The sequence below is a fragment of the Dermacentor andersoni genome, chromosome 6 (assembly GCF_023375885.2).
Source record: "Dermacentor andersoni chromosome 6, qqDerAnde1_hic_scaffold, whole genome shotgun sequence".
In the NCBI taxonomy this organism is placed as follows: domain Eukaryota; kingdom Metazoa; phylum Arthropoda; class Arachnida; order Ixodida; family Ixodidae; genus Dermacentor; species Dermacentor andersoni.
Window position 1 is genome coordinate 152,658,692 of NC_092819.1, and position 22,161 is coordinate 152,680,852.

Genomic DNA, 22,161 nt, shown 5'->3' on the forward strand with positions numbered 1-22,161 from the left:
ATAATACTTGGCAAAGGTCTTCAGCCTGCGCAGAGGACAGGTCCATCGCAATCATTTTCTTTATGTTGGGATCAGCGCCCGAGGCTGGCGGATGGGCCTGCTAAGCTCGAGCGAACCATCGGTCGATAACGCTGCCATGTGATGGTCGCCGAGGCAATGAACGGTGGCAAGGCAAATAACTTGTGGTAGAATTCACTTTACCAATCCAAAGTTAAAGACAGGCATGCGAGTGCGGTTGGCAGTAATAGTAAGGGTACTGTGAGGCACGGTAACGCCATACTGTAGTGGAATGTCGCGTAGAGGAGCGACGAGGTACTCGCCATCAGGAACTGGTGAGGAAGACAACAGCTCAATATAGGCTATTGACTTTGGCGGCAGGTGAAGAAAGCCGGTGGGGCGTGAGTGGCATTGGGGTGCGCCAGAAGGTTCTGCGAGAATTGGCAACTCAAGGCGAAGTACTGGAAGAGCAGTCAATAAGAGCAGAATGCGCGGAGAGAAAAGCGAGGCCGAGAATGAGGTCGTGGGGGCAATGAGCAATTACGGTGAAGAGGACAGCAGTGTGGCGGCCAGCGATACAGACACGTGCCGTACACAAGCCAATGATAGGCACAGTACCGCCATCCGCAACGCGGACGACGCGTGGCGACGCTGGGGTGAGGAGCTTGTTCAGTCGTCATCGGGAGGCAGCAAAAAGGTGCTCCTGTATCGATGAGTGCCGTGACAGCAGAGCCGTCCACTGCAACGTCAAGAAAGTTTTCGTTCGTACGTAATGTGAGCAGAGGACTTGAGGGCAGGGTCGACAACGCAGCTTCACCTCCAGAAGCTGCAATGCCTAGTTTTCCGGCTGGACCCGGGAGGCAATAGGCGGCGAAGAGAAGCGGCGCGGTTGGGGCGAACGAGACTGATCGCGTCGAGGTGAGGGCGAGCGGCTGTAGCGAAGTTTTGGAGCAGGAGCATCAGCGGCAGTACGTTCATTACGGGTGGTATAGGGAACAGAAGGTCTAAACGTGCAGGAATAAGCGGCGGCATATGTTCGAGGTTGTGCCGGCCAATGGTTGCGGCAGTGACAAGCGACCCGGCTGAGGGCAGATTAGTCTGTTATCCGGGGGACGCCATTCGGCCGGGTTGCGGCGAGATGTGGCAGAAAAGGACTGTCGGGGACGAGGAGGGCCGCTAGAGAACTGGGGAACGCTGGGCTTAGACGTGGAGCACACGGCGTTCAGACCCATGTTCTCAAATTCTTGTCTGACAACGGCCTGAATCATCGCAATGGTGGTAGCTGGCGGATTGGGAGGCGTCGCGGCGAAATGGCGAACAGGCGGCCTTGAGTTCGCGGCGAACAATACGGGTGACGTCGTCACAGGTGGTTGTCTGACGCGGTCTACCCTCACATGTCGATGTAGCAGCAGTGTTGGATAGCCGTGTGATGTGGTGTGTGATACGACGGCTCTTAGCTTGTTCAAGGCGACGGCATTCTTTTATGATGGCGTCTATACTCGAGACGTTGCCGTAAACAAGCAAATTGAATGCGTCGTCGGCGATGCCTTTTAGCACATGTGCCACTTTACCTGCTTCGGACTAATGATCGTCAGCTTTGCGGCATAGAGCCAAGACGTCGAGGATGTATGAAACGCACGTTTCTGTAGATGACTCAACATGAGACGCAAGAACTTTTCTCGTGGCAACCTTGCACCCAAAGGGGTCGCCGAACAATTCCCCTAGCTTTTCTTTGGAACTGTCCCAACTGGTGTTCTCGTCGTCATGCGTTTGGTGCCACGTGCGTGGGGTGCCCCGAGATAAAAGATGACATTGGCGAGCATAATCATTCGGTCCTACCTGTTATTAGCGCTGGCGTGTTCATGCAGCTTGATCCATTCGTCAACGTCCTGTCCCTCGAGGCCAGAGAACACATCAGGGTCGCGATGTGGGGCAACCGTGATGATTGGAGCAGTCGGACCAGCCGAAGCCGTTGCACAGGCAGGCTCGTCACCGGGAGGCATGGTGACATGCGCGATTTGCCCACCAATTCGCAGTTCCGTGGCGAGCACGGTGATCGCTGACCTCCACCAGAATGTTACGTGCTAAAAGACACAGACGAAAGTGGCTATTTACAGGCTATTTACACTGGAGCCAGACAGGCCGGCCGACCCTCACTCGCGCTAAGGGCAGCGACCAACTTCATCGTCGTTCTCGCGGCGGCCCGTCTTTTGAGCATCGCCCGATAATATCGTAATAATATCATCACACACACGCCACATGGTTACATAGTGGCGGTGCCGCCACTAGACACAACATGTTAAGAGAAGCACGCGAGAGGAGGCAGGATACATACACGCATAATGCAAGACGCGTTCTAGCGGTGACTCTGCAATGCGTGGCTACATTGCTCCAATGCAAATCGTTACTTTCTTTTGTCCGTGTCTGTGTCATTTGTTTATTTCCTATTTTCTTTCCTATTTCTTTCTTTCCTATCTTCGTCGCCTCATCTCTTTTCATTCCCTCCTCCCGAAAGAGTAGGCAGGCATTGTGCCCCTCTTAGTGGCAGTTGTCAGCTTGCTCCCTCCCTCTTTCCTTTGTGGGCTTGTATGTTTCAATAATAATAATAATAATAATAATAATAATAATAATAATAATAATAATAATAATAATAATAATAATAATAATAATAATAATAATAATAACAATAATAATAATAATAATAATAATAATAATAATAATCTCATTGACGTCATCTATCAGGGGACGAGTTATACCAGAATTTTTTAATGATATTAGCACGCGATGCAGCTTCACTTTACGTCATTTATTTGTATGTATGTATGTATGTATGTATGTATGTATGCAAATCCACGCGTGACATTATTCTGGCCTATTTGGGTCGTGGGTGTCTATGGTTAAACGGGGGGAGCATCGGGCTGCTATTCTAATACAAGCACGTTCAAAACCGACCGTTGAGCCATAGTAACACCTGGTGCGTGCTGCTCTCCAGTTAACCTGTTTCGCATCAACTTGGATAACTGGATATGCGCCACTAAGTACGTCCTCTTTTTACAGACCTTTATTCACAACCGCTTCCGTCGCAGCATTTCTACCGCTTTTCATAAGAATCATTATAACGTACTTATCATCAACAAATGCAATTGATTTCATACTTTCAGCACATCCCAGCATAGTGCAGTATGTAGAAGTGACAGGTAAAGTGCATTGATCATAGGTTAGTGAGTACTAAGATTCACCTCAATTTGATGAGAAAAAGAGTAAAATTGGTGAAGAAGAAACAAGTAAACCTAGAGGCAGCAAGGATAAAAGCAGACAGATGCAGACTGGTACTTGCAAACAAATATGCAGCCTTAGAACAGAAAAATGAAGATCACATGATGGCAATGAATGAAACCGTAACTAGGCTGGCTTCAGAGGCAGAGATTGAAGTGTGAGGCAAGGCACCAATGGCAACCAGTAGGAAATCTCTCCCAGGTAACTAAGGACCTAATAAAAAACCACAAAGAATGATAGTGTCCAACTCAAGAGATAAGATAGAATTCGGGGAACCATCAGAACTGATCAACAAGGCGAAAATAAGTGATATTCGGAACTATAACGCGAGAAAGACTGAAGAAGCTGCGAAAAATGAACACAACCTGAAATCAGTGAGAAGGAAATTTCGCACATGGCAAGCAAAGCTGTAATCACTGAAAGATAAAAGGGGTATTATCATCACCAATCTCGAAGATATAGTAAAAGCAGCGGGACGATTCTACACTTACCTGTACAGTACCCAGGGAAGTCAGAGAACCTCAATTAGAAGCAGTATTCAGCAGGATACAGAAACTCTTAGCTTAATAAGAAACCCATTAGGTTATTCCCAGTATTATGTAAAATATTCATGAAGACCTTTTGCAATAAAATAAGGGTAACCCTGGCGTTTAACCAACCAAGGGAACGGGCTGACTTCAGGAAGCGATACCCTACAAGGGACCACATCCATGCCATTAATCAGGTAGTCGAGAAATTCGCAGACCACAATAAGCCTCTCTAAGTAGCTTTGATATATTACAAAAAATGCATTTGATTCAGTAGTGATACCAGCAGTCATAGAGGCATTATATAATCAAGGAGTCCAGATCACTTACGTAAAGATTTTGGAAAATATTTACAGGGATTGCACGGCTATTTTAATACTGCATAAGAAAAGTAGGAAGATACCTATAAAGAAAGGGGTCAGACAAAGAGCCACAATCTTTCCAATGCTATCCACTGCGTGCTTGGAAGAAGTATTCAAGCTATGAAACTGGGAAGGCTTAGGAGTAAGGATCAACCGCGAATATCTCAGCAACTTTTGGTTTGCCGATGATAATGTTCGGTCCAGCAATACCGCTGACGCGTTACAACAAATGATTGAGGACCGTAACAGAGAGAGCGGAAGAGTGTGGTGGAAGGTTAATATGCAGAAGACACGGATAATGAGGAATAGCCGGGCAAGGGAGCAAGAGTTTAGGATCACCAGTCAGCCTCTACAGTCTGTCTACACTCTCCACATTTACCGAGCTCAATTGTTCACACGTAGCCCTGATCAAGAATTCATAGAAGATTAAAAATGGGCTGGATCGCATACGGCAGACATTGCCAGTTCCTGACTGGAAGCTTAACGTGATCATTGAAAGGGAAGGTGTAAAATCAGTGCATTTTACCATTGCAGACACATGGGGCAGAGACTAGGAGACTGACAAAAAATCTTGAGAACAAGTTAGGGACCGCACAGAGAGCGATGGAACGAACAACGCTAGGCATCACTTAACAGGCAGAAAGAGAGCGGTTTGGATCATAGAGCAAACGGATATAGCCGATATTCTATGATATGAATGTTTGTATAATGATGTGATACGACAATTTTCTATTTCTTTGACTACTGCATAATCCCCTTTTCAAGTGACGTTTCATAACTCCGTTAGCTGTCTTTCTCTTAGTAGGTCGTACTCCCTTAGCCGCATGCTTTTGTTCCTCCCCGTGTGATACGGAGTCAGGGCTCCTCAAGCTGTTTTTACAGCTTTTAGCTGTCCTCCTCATAACTTTTTTCTTGTTGCGGAATAAAATTCAATTCAATTCAATTCTAACTGACATTAACAGAAAAAAAATGGAGCTGGACAGGTCATGCAATGTGCCCGATGGATAACCGTTGGGCGATTAGGGTTACAGAATGGGTACCACTACAGTTGAAGCGCTGTCGAGGACAGCAGAAGCCTAGGTGGGCCGATGAAATTATACAATTAGCGGGCGCTAGTTGGAATCGGTTGGCGCCGGACCGGGGTAGTTGGACATCGCAGGGAGAGGCCGTCGTCCTGCAGTGGACATAAACTAGGCCGATGATGATGATTATCATCGCCATCAACAATTACGCTCTAATTATTTGTGGATGTCTAATACCATTAATGTCGCCAATCCTCTGAATGATGAAGATGAATACGCCGCAGACTTAGTCTATTTCAAGTTTTGTTGTATTTCCTATGTTGCAACAAAGAACTGATTTTTTGTAAGCTCGCCTGCGTTTCATTTTCTGTAGGCTTTAGAAGTCAGTGAGCGGCACAAATTGGGGCCCCAGTTTTTCTTTTAGGTCATATGATAAATTAGGTTATTTATATCATGCGCAGTGTTATATGGTGCTTGTAGCTAACCAGGCAACTGGTTAACCTTCCTGCGGCAAATGATAAATGTTATATCCTTGAAATTGGACATAGTTACTTTCTTTTTTGATGCGCGTTTGCCAACAATGGCTACTTACTACGTAAACACGTATGGGCTTCACATTATTCATCATAAAGTAAACGCCTTCTGTCGAAGTGCCTTTTGAGAATGGCGCAGCTTCCACTTCTCTCATTATTGATTTCCAAAATATGACTACATTTGTCTCCATAATATTCAGCCGAAAAGTGTAAACGGCCGACGTGTCGTTGCATTCTGGGAAGTTCGCACGTTTGTAATACTGATGGCCTGGTTTACCTAGACCAAAATGGATGCTGAAAATAAGAATAATCTGGAATTAGTAGGGTGAACTGCACTAAACGGCATATTGGGTTATAAGAGACACCATACACAAGTGCGTCCGATTGATTTATGCAACGCTATGTTTTTTTAAAGTGCACCAAATATGAGTGTGCAAACGTTCTTGCATTTCGCTTGCATCAAGATGTGGTCGCGTCCGCAATGAACCCACGCTCTTAGTAGGAACAGTGCGATGCCATAGCGACTACGCCCCGCTTTGGTTTGAACCAAAAGCTTAACATTCTTTATTTTAAATTTTTTTCAGAAATCACTCCCTTGCTTAGAAAAATTTCACCTGTTTAGAATAGGTGTGTGCATGGAGACTCAAAGCATTGCCTTAAACTATGACATGGTACTGTATTCCTTCAATGTGTGCCACCTGGTAACATTTGCTTGTTTCTGGAAAACATCGACATTCTTCAAACACGCGTGTCATCGTACTAAACACAATCTAAGATTGCGCATGAACAAAGCTGTTCTTGAACCCAATTACTAAAAAATTATGCCAAGGTTATCAACTCTGTTGGTGAAGGACCCAGGTTTAATAATTTAGCAACCTGGTTTGCATAGCATATTTCAAAGCGCAGAGAAATAACGTTGCATATTTCATAAACCCCTAATGACTCTGGGCTTTTGCAGACGTTGAGTAAGCCTCGGCCTCAGGATCCTCCCGCTGCGGCCGCGTTCCGCTTATAGGGGAGGGAGTAAGATGCTCACGCACGTACATATGCGTGCATGGAAAAAAATTAACGGGCTCTTTTGAGTGCACTGGTCCGACTTAACGCACCTCACTAATGTTGCTAAAGGAAGACGATTTATGGAGAATCTTGGAATATCACACACACTTCACCTAAATAACGGCCCTATAAAATACTCACCACGTAAATCTCTAGTGCGGAGGATAGAAATACAACGATAAAAGGTGCCTAAAGCTGTTACCGATTAGCCGAAGAGGCATTGTTGCTTTCCTGCACACTGAGGATGGCATCTGCTAATGTCTCTAGAGTGGAAAAGTTAGGTGAAATTATAACCATCGCCAAGTAAAATATAGAAGCCTATTGGTTTGTCGTCAAAGCCTACTGGCTTGACATCAAAGCACTTTTATACTTTTAACCTTCGACCGCAGAAAAAAGAGTACCAGCCCTTAAACCCTCTCATCAACTTGAATTATTTGATCTACGAATATGTGACTAGAAATTTTCCGTTGAAAGCGAATTGTCTTTGGCTCTCTCCACCACTTTCATGTCTAGTGGCCGGATTTTCCTTAATGAGAGAATGAGCGGTATCGGCACTATAGGGAGGAGGACAGCGTTTCCGTGGAGGCGGAGTCATGTACATAAAGTAAGCCACCAAAAGAAAGGTTCCCGTGTCTCCGGCGGTGCCTCCCACCAACCGACGAGGTTGGTGAGAGAGGTGCTTGCTTCACACAAGGGGTTGGTGGTGGCGGTGGTGGTGGTACAAATTTTATTTAGTGAAGGCCAAAACATGAAAAGAAAATTAAGATGCCGCCGTTCCGTGGGTTGCCTTCACGCTGCCTGTCGTGGCCACCTGATTATGCTTGGCGGCGACTTCCACTGCCCAGATCGTTAGCCGCAGCTTGACATCCGGCTCCGAGCTGGCCAAAGCAGCCTCCCTCAGCTGCGGACTAGATACATGCCAAGAGGCAGGGGGAGAGTACTTCGGGCATGATTAGACAATATGAACATAGTCTGCTCGTGGGTGTCGGCAGAGCGTGCGTTCGGGTGAGACGGCACCGGGGTGAATAAGGGCAGGTCAGGCAGGAGAGAGGAAAGTGTGGGCCTGTAAATGGCGCCATGTGCTCTGTTGGAGCTTATAGAGGGATTTGTGAGGGGGAGGGAGAGATAGGCGAGAGCTGCGGTAATGAAGGGTGATGTCATGGAAGGTGAGGAGGCAGTCACTTGTGTACATACCGGAATGGAGGGGGCCAGCTCGGTCTGTCGTCTCGCAAGGGGCGACAGACCGAGACAGACATTCCGCCGTCTCTAGGATGGCGGAATGGACGACGTTGTCAAAGGCTTTCGTCATATCCAGTGCCAAGACCGCAGGAGTGCGCTTGGAGTGAAGAGGGTGAAGGACCCTGTCGGAGAGCTATAGCACGACGTCATGGGTAGAAAGGGAAGGAGGAGAACCAAACATCGAATCGGGGAAAAGGTACTTATCGTCTAAAAAGTTATGCAGGCGATCGGGAACAACGTGCTTCAAGAGCTTACCGAGAAAGAGGTGAGGGAAATGGGGCGGAGATTTTGGATGTGTATTGGTTTGCCAGCTTTGGGGATGAAAGTTACCTTAGCGTGGGTCCACTCGGAAGGCAAAGTGCTTTCATGCCAATGTTTCTTAAACAAGTAAGTGATGGCCTCGAGGGATGGGGTGTCCAGACTACGGAGGACCTTGTTAGAGATTTGTCGGCCCTTTGTGTGGAGGTGGTGCCGAGCTTATGCAGCGCGGCACGAACCTAACCCAGGGTGAAATCTGCGTGGCGCAGAATTAGGAGTGCCGGTGTAGAAAGGGAGAGAGGAAGGGGGTTCTTGCAGAGATAGCAATCATGAAGAGCAAGAAGAAAGTCGGGATCAGAGAGTGGAGGTGAGTGAAGGAGGTGCGTCGCGTCTCTTCGGTGCGTGGGCTTGGCAAGCGATGGATCAAGGAGGACACGTAGGAGCCGACGTATCCTCCTGCCCGTGGTTACCAGCCATGCGCTCGCAGGACTGGCCACACTGCTGCGTGGTGAGAGAGGAGCAGTGTTCCTCCATGTCCATCTTCAGTCGAGCAAAGCGGAGGCGTAGCGAGTGGTTGTGTTTCTTGGAATGAAAGTGGCGGTGCAGGGAGTGACACGCCTCCCAGATGTGCAGGAGGCGACTATCAGCCCCTGTAGCAGTGAAGAGGGGTAGGGACGTTGGAGGCGGCAGAGGAAGCATCCTGAAGCAAGTTGGTGGTCCACTGAGAAATGCCTGAGATGGAGGGGCAATGTTGTTGCCGCGACTGGCGGAAGCGATCCCAGTCCACCATCTGCACCAGGCGCTTGCGCGAGGAAGATAGCGTGGGAAAAGAGGAAGAGATGGACAGGATATAGTGGCCGCTAGTGAGAGAGATCCGGGTGTTCGTCCTCACCGCGTCCGGGATATTTTTAGAAGCAAAGGTCCAGATAAGTTTTCTGTTGTGCGCCGGAACGCATGAGAGTTGGGTCCGATAAATCGTTAAAGGTGGTGGTGGCGGGGCGGGAGAGCGATGGGTTGTGGGGTTTGCTTGGGGGGAAGAGGTGGGGAGGTGGCGGCACACGAGCAGTGCCTGGAGTGGTTCTTTTAGTAGGGCAACCTCGTTTCGCTGGGCTGCGATTTGAGCTTGGATCTTTTCTTTTTCGGGGTCGGGTGTGGCAAGCTGTGATCGCCAGCTCATCTGGGAAGCAGTCGATGGGGTGTCTTGCCCCGGCAGCGGATGAAATGAGACGGAGAGGCGGCGGGGGCTGCGGTCCCGGCTTGATCGGTAGTTGGATCATTGACCGCGGCGGGATGAGCGGGAGTCCTTCGCCTATAGGTATTGACTGTGTTGGATGGCGTTGTTTTGGGACTGGATGTGAGGAGGGAGGGTCCGCCCAGTTCGAAGCGGAGCTCACACGGGCGGGACCCCGTGACATGTGTGCCGCTGCACTAGATGCTTTTAGGAGTGCAGTCACGGGGTTCCGAGTCGCGTGCACAGCTCAGCAGCATGGTCAGCGCCCGGATCTGGGCTTGGTACATACGTCGGAGCGGTGACCATGGCTCCAACAATTGACACAGAGCTCAGCCTTGGGGCGGGAGCGGTGGCAGATGAACAGGGCGCAGTTGAACACCACTGTGCGAGGGAGTTCTTTCGTGCCGACGAAAGTGATCAGGATGGACCAGGTGCGACCCATCTGCCTTGCGTAGGTGATGGCGTAAGTGCTGTTGGGATTCATAGCCTGCAGGTCCTCGATGATCTGCTTTTTGTTTTGAGTGTACACGACGTTGTAGATTATGCCGCGGAGGGCATTGTAGGGTGCGGCCACATAAGCGCGCAGTGGCTAGACGCCACTCAGAGGTATGCACGTACTGCCGGTTGCGTTGCTCCGAGGGTGTACTGACGATGAAAGAGTTGGTGTACTCAACGCTGGCGCTGGAACAGAGTGAGGCAAGGAGGGCCCCATCGGTGGTTGTGAGGAGGTCGAGGCCATCTCCAGGGCGGAAGACGATCTTGTAGTCTTCCGCTGGGAGTCGAGGCAGCGGGACGTGGTGGCGTAGGCGGTGAGTCTTCAGCGATGGCGGAAGCGCCATGGCGGACTTGAGGTGGGCGTTCGTGGCTGAAACGGCTTCCTTTGGATAGGCTGCGCGGTGGGCTTGGAGCATTCGGGACCAGCGGGGAACAAATTCTTGTTGGGAGATGAGTGTACCGTGGACTACATATTTCACATCGGCGGCTTCGAGGCAACGGGAGTGAGTGCCAGCGCAGCGGACGCCGGTGCGACGCTAGGTGCAGCTGTGCGCTACGGAACAGGTGGCCTTGCGCCGAGCGTTAGGCTTAGCTACACTGCGAAAAATTTCCGTCATTATACGGAGGATTTCCGTCATTATACAAAGAACTGCAGGTGAAAATATGGAAAGTATGCCATATTTCAAATATACGGCAAAATCTGCCGTTAATATACGGAAGCGCTCTCCGTTTTAAGCTTTACGGACATTTCACTGTAATGATATAACGGCTATATACTGTTTTGGACGAAACAGACAGAATTCCCTATTTTTGTTGTGCGAACATCCGTACTATTATTGTGAGAAAATTTAAGCTGTCTGAATGAGCGCTCGTACTCACAAAGTTTCAGCTAACAGTATTTTATTGAACACGCAAACTGTACGCATTATCAAGATGCGTACAATATGTGAGAGCTAGCCTTCTACAAAAAGCTGCAATAACAGATCGTATAAATATATGTACGCATCTTCTATTCCGGTCGCAGTTTGCCGCGCATATGGGCCTTGTAACGCTGATCACATACGCAAATATATGCGTGTTGTCGCAATGTTCTCAAATTAAGCGCTTTGTAGTTAATAGCACAGCACATATGTCTAAGTGAACGAAGAGTCGTGGGCATACGTGCATACGTAAACAAGCTTGCGGCATTCAGGTGCTGGTGCACTGGCAATGACATTGGTGCTCTATACGCCAAAAATTGTGCGCACTCTAAATCATTACCGAAACGCAGGGAGTTGTATAATGACCGTAACAGCGTTTACATTTAGCAACAAATGGTCCGGAAGGGGACTGGCGGCCTATAGATCCAAGTACAACGGTCGGATGAAATTTTTGAATGCGGCAAGCAATTAACCCAAGTGTCAAAGGGCATTGCTGAACTGCAATGTAGTTGGTTTAACTAATTCCCATAATATTTACAAAATATCTCGTCTCTGACAATAACTGCTCATTCATTGAGACAAATCGATTACGCATAATCTTCACTGTTCATGTGTTAATTCTTGCGGTAAGATGTAATCGCAAACATTTGGCGCTTCATCTTGAAACAAGACCGGTAAGCGCGCTCGTTCTTGTACGGCAGAATAAAGAACGCGAACATGCACCGACATGTGTGTAACCTACTGGAAGGTGACTGAAGATGAAGGACCTATTACCGTGCTAGTACTGTGTGTACTGTCAAAAAGAAGAAAGAAAAAACAAAGACGGAAAGAAAGAATGCCCAGCGCCGAGATGTAACGATTCAAGCTTTATTTCTTTTTGACCTAGAATGCAACACCATTAGTTCCATGTGTTTTATACATGGGTAAATGTTAGGACACAACTCATTATTTACCCGTTCAGTACATGCACCAACCAGCCGAAATTATCGCTATAATAGAGCTTATGGACCCATCGCAGTGCACTGCTTTGCACTTCACTGCAGCACAGGGGTTTGCTATCCCCAGTAGCGAACGGTTTGGTTGACCTCCCTGCCTTTCTGCTTCTTGCATTCTCTCTCCCTTTGTATAAAACGCACTAACTTGTGGGAGAGAAAGCGTTCTCCTCTTTTAGAATTCAAATAATTGTCAAACAATTATTTTGCAGTTCCAGTAACTGGAGCACAAATGCGAAAACGAAACCGATTCTGTTCTGTTCTACGCGCTCACAGAGTGTGGCGCCAGGGGGCAGCGCGTGCGCTTCCGTTAGGAGTGGCAGACGGAGCTGCACGTGTGTAGTCAGCCCAGGGGTAGCACACTCTCAAGTTCAACAAATGGCCACAGAGGGCGAAAAAATCGACCGCGCGCCGCTGCTAACAAAGCCGACGTAGTAGCATTACCTCGGGATTCGTTCGTTAGTTCCAACATTTCCCGGTAGAGGCGTCGTAATAAGCGCAATTTTATCTTACAAACTTTCTCTTACAATTACCGAAGCATTTTCTTTTACATAAGAACAGGGCAAAATTACCATTGCTAATTAGATATTGTACTCTTTGTTAGTGAGTTTATTGTTTCTTCGCCATTATAAACGCAAATAGCGTTCAGCATCATCGATCTTTCACGTGACCTCTGGCCTGGATTTAAAATTTTTACCGGTATTTCCGAGTGCACGGCGGCACGGATTCATTCGTTCGTACACTCAAGACTGGTTGCTTCTTTGTTTCTAAAACTAGTTTCTTGCGCTTCGATGTCTCGCGTTATTTAACTTGGGGTGAAGCTACGTGTTTGCAAGCGTACATGTAAGCCCGGCAGTTGGGTTTCGGTCGTGAGCCATTCGGAACAGGTCTGCATCGAAACGGGAGCTGGATTTTCCTGCGGCTGACAACGGCAACAACGGTGAGTCGTTTAACACCGCTGCTTGAATCGTTATATAATATCCGTCTCATTACCTTCCAGGCGGGCACAAGTTAACGAACTAGATCCTGCATTACATATGGGCAGTGAGGATCTCAGTTGCTGTTTCCTAAATAAACCTTTACTTGCGAGGCTGTCGTTTGGTTTACACACACAACCAGGAAAGAGCGATGTCGGAACGCGCGTCTCATTTTTCATGTTATTGTAGCCGTGGTTGTAGGTGACTGAGTAGCCTTATCAATATACATATTAAACTTTTTTTTCGAGTCGGCCGGCAACGTCTTTCGTCCACAAAACCGAACAATCCTTTGGTAAAATGAAGTGAAAGTACAGAATTTAATGTATTAAACAGTTGCAAGCATGATAATTCACCCATATTTCGTACTTGTTGGTTCCAAATGTTCGTGCTGTTCAGATTGGTTTGCCGTAGGGCATTTATTTTTGCAGTAGTGAAGTGGTGCATCATGTTCGTGCAGAAAAATATTGCATCAGCTCTAATAGCTTCATGACTTTCATGCATTTGCTTGTGGAACTAGCAGTGTGATCACTTCTAGTGTATAAATGAACCCACAAATGTTCTCATTTGTGATCTTAATAGTACTTGCGCTGTTGACATGCATTGTAGTTAGGCAGACATCAATTTTATGGACAATAGCAATATTTATTTAACATGCTGCTTAAGCACCCTAGAACAGACAGTGTACATTTGCATGTGTTCTGTAGTTGCAAATCATTACAACATATATGTCACACCTTTTCGCATTTAATATTGCAAAAATTTGCTTTTTCAATTTCTGATTCAGTCAAAATTTATGTTCCAGACATGCAGTAATGAGGACGGCACCAGTATAAAGCAACACACTCCACGCACTAAACAGAAGCTGCTGCCTGCTACAACAAGGTCATTGTGTGGACATTGGCTACTACTACAAGGTAAACAACACATGGTTCAGAAATAAATATGTTTGATATATGCTGTATTGGCTTGCTGTTTGCAGCAGATATGAATGTTTGTTCATATTTATGGTTCAGTATAATTGGTTCGAACATATAAAACACACATAAATTTGGCTAATCTGTGCTGTATGTCATGTGTCACCGTTTTGCCCCAACAGAGTCTATGCCAAGCACATCTTGGTCATCACAGGAGCTCCTATCTGCGCCAACAGGAAGTGGCTGGAGCCGAATTTGCAAGGCTTTTACACCAAGAACAAAGAAGCACATGCAGAAGAATATGAATGAGATATCAAGTCTGCAGAGCACTGTGTCAAGACTGAAAAGAGCTTCAGCCACCATTCCACCAGCACGGACATTTGGCTGAGTCATCCAGGTAACTCAAGAAGGACTTTCTAGAAATTCTTCATCTTCAGATGCACCTGCAACATCTGACCAAGCACGGACGACGCTGGCCAAAAGATTGAGTTCCATCAGTTTGCCCTTAATCAGCTTCCTAGCCATGTTAATTCCGTTTGTGCCAAGTGTAATTTCCTTCTATAAATGCAAGCTTTCTCATTGCCCATTTTTGTTAGAGGTCATTCATCCTCATCCAAATATAAAGGTCAACCGATTCTTCGCTGATACTTAATACCAGTCACTGTCTAGCAGCCTAACATATCTGTAGCAGTATCTTCTAGTGTATGTTGTCATGCGCAATTCCTCTCCTGAAATAGCTGATGCAGCATCGGCATGCGCCTTGCATTAACCTATGCACATGTGCTGTGCACCATTTTACCTTTCTTGATGTTTTTAGCCTTCAATGCTTGCAGAGCAGAGTGGCTTCTCTCTTGAATGCAAGCTTTCACATTTTCCATATTCCTAGTCTCGTTGATGATTGCTCCTCTTCCTTGATAGCCTGGGTCTTTGTGCAAGCTACAGTGAAGTGATTGATTGCAGAATCTGGTTTTGCTGCCACACTTGGTTGTGGTAACTGTGTTACGTTTCTCAGATGGGGGGGCCTGGTCAGTTGCATTGGTAAGCATTTGCTCCTGCAGTCCGCAAAGCGACATAGACTCCCAGTATACACACACACCGTAACTGGTGCGCCCCGTTCGTTCTGGCCTGCTGCAGCCATGGGCAAATTGTGCTTGTGGCCTACCTCGGCCATGATTTGCTCAAAACGGAGACCAGCATATGTGCTTACATGGTTCGAAGTGTATGAAGTTGATAGCCGTATGGGTGGAAAGGCCCGCAAGAATGGCTGCCGAAGGTGATGCCCACAAAAGCGACTTGTCCACATTTCGACAAAGTGGGACACAAAGTGTGAGCCACACATAGCGGCCCCCGAAAGAAAATAAATGTGCAGGTTGGAAAGGAGTTAACGCTAAAATGCCGGGTAGTCCATGTCGCTGTGTTGGTTGCGGCAGCAGATGCCTGCGTCACCTGATTGCTTCGCAATGGAAGTTGCTCATCTTCAACGGCAACTGTTGGTTCAAACAGGTGCGAGGCTCTGTCCAATCTGTTTGTACCACTGGTTGTCGCTCGTTACCAGACCACCACATGTGACAAAGGCAAGCATTATGCCTCTAAGGTTGTTCGTAGCCAAGGTAAAATGTATTGTCTGAACCTTATGCGGTGACTGATTGCTGTTTAATTTTGCTGTTATGTCACTTGGTTACGGTCGCAGTTTTATGTTTTTCGAATATTGCGGCCTGGTCGGTTGCACTGGGAAGCAGCCTCTTGTAGTAAGCATTTGATCCTGCAGTCTGCACAGCGACATAGACTCCCAATTTACGCACACCGTGATTCGTGCTCCCCGTTCACCCTTTCCTGCTGCAGCCATGGGCAAATTGTGCCTCTGGCCTTTCTCGGCCGCGATTAGGCATGAACGGAGACCAGCATAAGTGCTTACATGGTCGGACGTGTATGAAGTTGGGTGGAAAGGCCCGCAAAAGTAGCTGATGAAGGTGATGCCCACGAAAGCGACTTGTCCATATTGAGACGATGTGGGACACCAAGTGTGAGCCACACATTAGCGGCCTCCAAAAGAAAAGAAACATGCAGGCTGGAAAGGAGTCAATGCTAAAATGATGGGTAGTCCATGTCGCTGTGTAGGCTGCGGCAGCAGATGCCTGCGTCACCCGGTTGCTTTGCACTGCAAGTTGCTCATCTTTAACAGCGACTGTCGCCGCAAACAGGTGGGACACTCTGTCCAATCTGTTTCTGCTGCTGGTTGTTGTTCGTTAGTAGACCACCACGTGCGGCGACGAAGGCAGGCACTACGCCTGTAGGTAAGCAGCTCAATGTACCCTAAGAGACCCGTGTATGTGAATGCTCACTGTTGCCATATGGTTCGTCGCCAATGTATAATGTATTTGTCTGAACCTCATGCGGTGACTGATTGCTGTTTAATTTTGCTGTTATGTCACTTGGTTATGGTTGCAGTGTTATGTTTTTAGAATATTGCGGCCTGGTCGGTTGCACTGGGAAGCAGTCTCTCGAAGTAAGCATTCGCTCCTGCAGCCTGCACAGCGACATAGACTCCCAATTTTCATGCACCGTGATTCGTGCTCCCCGTTCGCGCTTTCCTGCTGCAGCAATGGGCATATTGTGCCTCTGGCCTTTCTCGGCCGCGATTAGGCATGAACGGAGACCAGCATACGTGCTTACATAGTCCGATGCGTATGAAGTTGATAGCCAGATGGTTGGAAAGGCCCGCAAAAGTAGCTGATGGAGGCGATGCCCACGAAAGCGACTTGTCCATAGTGAGACAATGGGAGACACCAAGTGTGAGCCACACATTAGCGGCCCCCGAAAGAAAAGAAACGTGCAGGTTGGAAAGGAGTGAACGGCTAAAATCTGGAGTAGCCCATGTCGCTGTGTAGGCTGCGGCAGCAGATGCCTGCATCTCCCGATTGCTTCGCAATGCAATTTGGGCATTTTTAACGGCGACTGTCGCTGCAAACAAGTGGCACACTCTGTCCAATATGTTTCCGCTGCTGGTTGTTGCTCGTTAACCTGAACACCACGTGCGACGACGACGGTGAGCCGTTTATGAGCTCGCGTCAATGATTCCAGCGTATCTCGACATGCAAATTTTATTTCTGCTATTGCACGAGAATGTACACTGCTTGTCTTCTGCCAATAAAGTCGCGCGTTCTGTTCACTCACTTGTGGCTTGTTTGTATGGGCGTCTGTAGAGGCTCTTGGCAATTAGAACGCATCAGCTACGCGGCAGCGAAGGCATTGAGGCATGCCGCATAGCCTTCAGGGCAAGCACGGCGCGTACCAGCGTACGCGACCGGCAAAAAACGGCCATATTGAATTTTGCTCTAAAAAAAAAAAATTGCACTTCCGCTTCCGGATTGAGCAACGTCATCTGGCGTCCCCCAAAGTAAGTTCCATGCGCTGCCGCTGCTTATTTTCGAACCACGGTGGAAGCTACAGTTTCCCTTCTCTAAGTTTGTTCTTAATTCTATGTTCAGCCGGCATTTATCGTGTCTTGTTGTAAAAGTTGTTAATTTGCCGTAAATATCACTTGATTTGTACTCAAGAGTGGAGCAAGACCCCAAGGAAGAGAGACTGAAGTATCGGGAGCGAAGAACAGAAACGATGGATGGTTACGCTGCTTGGGTCTCGGCACGTTCGAATTGGCAAAGTTCCGAATTTGTCGCTGTGTGGTGTACACTTGTGCGCTCGTCATTTGCCGTCATCGCGCGGGGAGATTTGCCATGGATGTCTTTCGCTTCGTGTGCAAAACTATGCAGGCTGCGGCATCGAAGAAGTTATCCTGTGTTTGGGTGCACTTATGCGCTTGGACACGGATAGCCTGCTTGCTCTCAACAGGTGTTCAACAGTCGACGCGTGCTCGTAACTTGCTCATGAGGTAAGCCCATTTTAATCATTTGGTTTGCGTAACGTAGGTGTTAAAATTATGTGTGGTAAGCCGGTGTCGCGAACAGAAATATTGTTTCAAAAGACCACTATGCAACGTCTTAGGGCAAAAATGACGGAAGAGTGGGAAAAGGGATCACCCTATCTTTTCAGAAAAGATCGATTCCAGTGGCAGTGCGATCGGCTGGATCGCAATTTCCGTGTGGTACTTCTAACCTTTTGCTCACTCGCGTTAAAAGAGTACAATAAAACTTCTTTCAGTTGCGCACTTGTATTGACGCTTGTATTGGCTTGAGAGCATGCTGTATCCGATACAAGAACTTGTGTTAGAATACGGAAATAAACGTTCGAGGCAATAGCAGTGGCTCACTACCTGTGATCGTTACTTTCTTGCTTAGGTGCACGTTTTAATTGTGACCAGAAAAAAAAGTTCTTCGCTCTGGCTGCTCTGCTGTGTTTCCTTGGTGCAACTTTTTGCGGTGCAGCAAGACGTGTTGCTTCGAATGATGTTTGGGCAGTCAAGGCATTCGTGTCAGTAAGCAAGCAGTAAACGGTGTATCAGTGCGAAAAAATTTGGACATAAAGAGAAGCGAATGATATCATTATAGACTCTGTTTTACAATTAATTTAGTTGTATTACTAAAGCGGAGAGTGGATATGCATGAAAGTCAGATTCTACTGATACTCAGAAAAAAAGGTAACTTATCATTACTAATTAATCTTTTTCTTTTACTGAAAGGCAAGTTGCTGGTGATCTGCTGGAGCTGAGAAGAGGTCTGCTGTCTGCAATGGGTACATCTCTCTCAAGTTATCGCAGTATTGTAGCTCTCAAACTGAGTGGATTTTTTTTTTCTCTTGGCTATTTGCTAGCTGAATCATGACCGTCTACTTAGCTGTGTAGGGGATCACTGTTAGTGACATTGGAGTGCTGGTGGACAAGTACTCCTTTATGATTGCAACGTATATGACAGACTGCAGCTGTGGCAGTATGCGAAAGTGTTAATCCATAAGCCAAATTAGGTTCTTTGAGGTAATATGTTACTATATTGATGTCATTGGATTGTGGTCTAACAGGCAAAAATGCTAAACAAGAAGTAATCTTAATTTGCACTTGGTAAGATGTGCAAGCAATTCAGGCTGTTATACATGAAATGGGTCCTTTGTAGATGTCTTCTACAATGCTGTAGTCCTGAATAGCTTCAGAGTTAAGTGATACCACTATAATTTCTCTGTAAAGCATGCAGCACAGTTTAGCATTAGGGGAGGCTGGCATCAACAGGCGTGTACTTACTTAAAGTTCAAATGAGGTGTTACTGTTAGGGTGACAATATATAGCTTATGCTTTAATTCTAATTTTGTATGAGGCCGACATAGTTTAACCACTTGGTTAAACAGTATTGATGTAATATCTATGTATACAAATATTACCCATTCATTTCTCCCATTTGGACAATGGCAGAAATGCATGGGTAATATTTGTACACATAGACATTACATCACTATTGTTTAAGCAAGTGGTGTCCCTGCATGCTAAAATTTACAGGGCTATTATTATGTCAACTTTTGTTGTAACATTAAGGCACCTTGTATATTATTACAGATTACCACCATTGTGTACCATCATAGCGTGATATTTGCACTAAATGTATTTGACTTTGCTATAAAACCCTGCCCAGTGGTGCATCATGAAATATTTTTTTGATAGTTTCTGGCCTCATATTGCACTTCACGTTATATTATTGTTTGCAACAAGACTATAATGCGGTTTTCTCTCCTTATATTTTGTGGCACTTCAAACTGCGGCGAGCTAAACCACTGGGAAGCAATACTGGAATCGCTACTGCGTGTGGAGCTGTCTTTAAACACACACAAGGAATACATAATTACTTTTTTAGTGCAAAACAATGGACACAAGAAAGACGACAGAACAAGGCGCTACTCTCAACTGACATCACTTTATTGCGTCACTCCTTTATAGACAGCAGAATCTAGAAGAACATGCGCTGTGAACGCCATGTGCAGGAACCACCAACATCTCATCACTAGAGCACACTCATGTGACAGAATAAAAAAAAACATATTGAGCACTGTACAAGGTTAAGGAAGGCACACTAATGCACTGTGACCCCAATGACTGTATGAAGAAAGGTTCCGATAACTCTCGGGCGGTGGTATCACGGCTCTTCTTGAAAATCGTAATATCATGAAACATTGCGAACATGAGCGATCCATACCAGCAGGCACAAGTTCCCATTTGGCTCAACATTGTAAAATATGGAAGTGCAGAGCCATGTTTCGTGATACTACGATTTTGAAAAAGTGCTGTGATACCACCGCCCAAAAGTTATCGGAAGCTTTCTTCATACAGTCATTGGGGTCACAATGCATTAGTGTGCCTTCTTTAACCTTGTGCAGTGCTCAAGATGGTTTTTTGGATTCGGTCGCATGAGTGCGCTCTTGTGATCGGATGTTGGCGGTTCCTGCACATGGTGATCAGTGCGCATGTTCTTCTAGATTCTGCTATCTACAAAGGAGTGACACAATAAAGTGATGTCAGTTGAGAGTAGCGCCTAGTGCTGGTCATCTTTCTGCGTCCATTGTTTTGCGCTAAACAATGTATTTATGGATTCACACCAACTAGCCCGCTAACGCATTGTGTTGAACGCAAGGAAATGCGGATTTGCCTTGTTTGGCTGCATTGCGGGCAGTTCTGAAGTACTGTCTGTCCAATAACCTTGGTGGCATGGAAGTGTCGTCCACTTCTATGCGTTGCTTTCTGTTTCATTGTGGCATCACATCACATTATAATCATAATGTGTATGTACTTTTTCTAAGAGACCCATATTCCTATGCATGTGTTATATTTGCTGTCAGATTATTTATCTGCAAATTACCAGTGCTCCAAGTTCCATTTTATCGCAAAGGAAACTACTGGTACCTAAGCAGTCCTGTATATCAGAAAATCAAAGCCGAACTGCCGAACAGTACCAAGCAGCAGCCTTAGTGCAGTGTCAAGTAGTCAGATTTTATTGGTCATGAAGAGGCGCACAGCGTACCTCCTTATTACTTGCTGAACAATTAAGCTGTGTGAAAACTGAATATTTATGTAGCTTCAACCACATGCTATTGGCCATTTCACCTGCCCTCAGCAAATGTGGAAGATTATCACGTCATTTCTTTTTCTAACTCTTTTTCCTTATTACAGTGGGATTCCTGCATACGTAAGTAGGAAACGGATCACATAGGCAATCAAAAGCCAACAGTGTGTAAACTCGGAAGATTGTACAGTTTCATTACCCAGAATCAGTAGAAATACACCATAAATGATTGACAATTAACTTTTACTTGACACAGGGCTAGAGCATACAGTAAGCATACTGTATGCTCATGCGGTGTCACATAAATTTAAATTTTTGTGTAGCTTACCAGTGTATGCTTCTATTGTTGCATTCTGTCAGAGGGATGGTAACGTTTCGCGTGTATAGCAACTAGACTGTCTATATACAGTAGCAAAAATGTGTGAACTGTATTCTTTAATGATTTGATAAAATACGTAGAAAGATAAAGCCATACAATCAACGCACAGTGGTGTCACTTTCTTTGCACATGTTGCAGGTTCAAAAAAGTATGGGGGAAGCTGTTGACAAAGTTCCGACCAGAAAAGAAAGCCAGTATACAAGGGTCTACACCACTGATCTCTACTACAGGGGATGGACAGCACATCGAGCGCCCTTGACTGAAGCCAACCTTGTCCCGGAAGTTGGTGCTTCACAACTTTGCAGCAGGACTTCGTGTGCACGGGTGTGTGGCATTTCTTCCCCTAACATGCCTGCCTGATGTGCCATAAACTACCCAAGCAGTGTTTGGAGGTGTCCAGAATTTTTCCATTGCAGTGTCCGCAGTGTCGCTAACATAAGTGGTGGGCAGTGGAAACACTCGTAAATTAGAAAAAACTTGATGTAAGAGAACACTATCGTATACGGGTTCAGATTGTCATAAATACGCTTACCAGACATGTGGAGACCTCCTAAAATGTGAAAAACTACAAAGAAAATTTCTTCGGCAGCATTATTATCTGATCACGCGCACTAGTTAGTCCACCATATGCCCTGCGTCCAGGACAAGCGACTGCATGACACCGCATTTCCACTGGCTTCACCTGCATCCCTTGCAGTGTGCTGCATCTAGCAAAACAAATGAGAAATCAATGGTGGCCCAATGTTTTCTGTCCCCTTTCTCGACGCCTCTGAACACCTGGTAAACTGTTTCCAAAGCAGATAAACAGAGGGAAAGGGCTCTGAACACATTGCATTTTAACGTGGCTGGCACTGGGTAACGCAAGTACTGTGGCATAGTAGATTTGCACCGGGCAACCTAGGAGCTCAAAAAGACTGCTGGTTGCTTGCAAATGGCCAACATATTGTGAGCATGTTGAAGTGCTTTTTTTTTATTCTCATCGCTTATT

General features: G+C 46.4%; 1 protein-coding gene across 2 annotated transcripts in view; it reads right to left on the minus strand.

Annotated features, from left to right (window-relative positions):
• The window catches only part of LOC129382723 (uncharacterized), a 276,055-nt gene that overhangs the window by 26,665 nt on the left and 227,229 nt on the right, over positions 1-22,161 (minus strand). The window contains exon 12 of one of the 2 annotated variants that reach the window (XM_055066858.2): positions 5,777-6,011. The exons of the other annotated variant lie outside the window; for it this stretch is intronic. Within the exon in view, the coding sequence (XP_054922833.2) occupies positions 5,777-6,011 (235 nt within the window). The remainder of the gene's footprint in view (positions 1-5,776; positions 6,012-22,161) is intronic. 2 annotated transcript variants of the gene reach the window in all.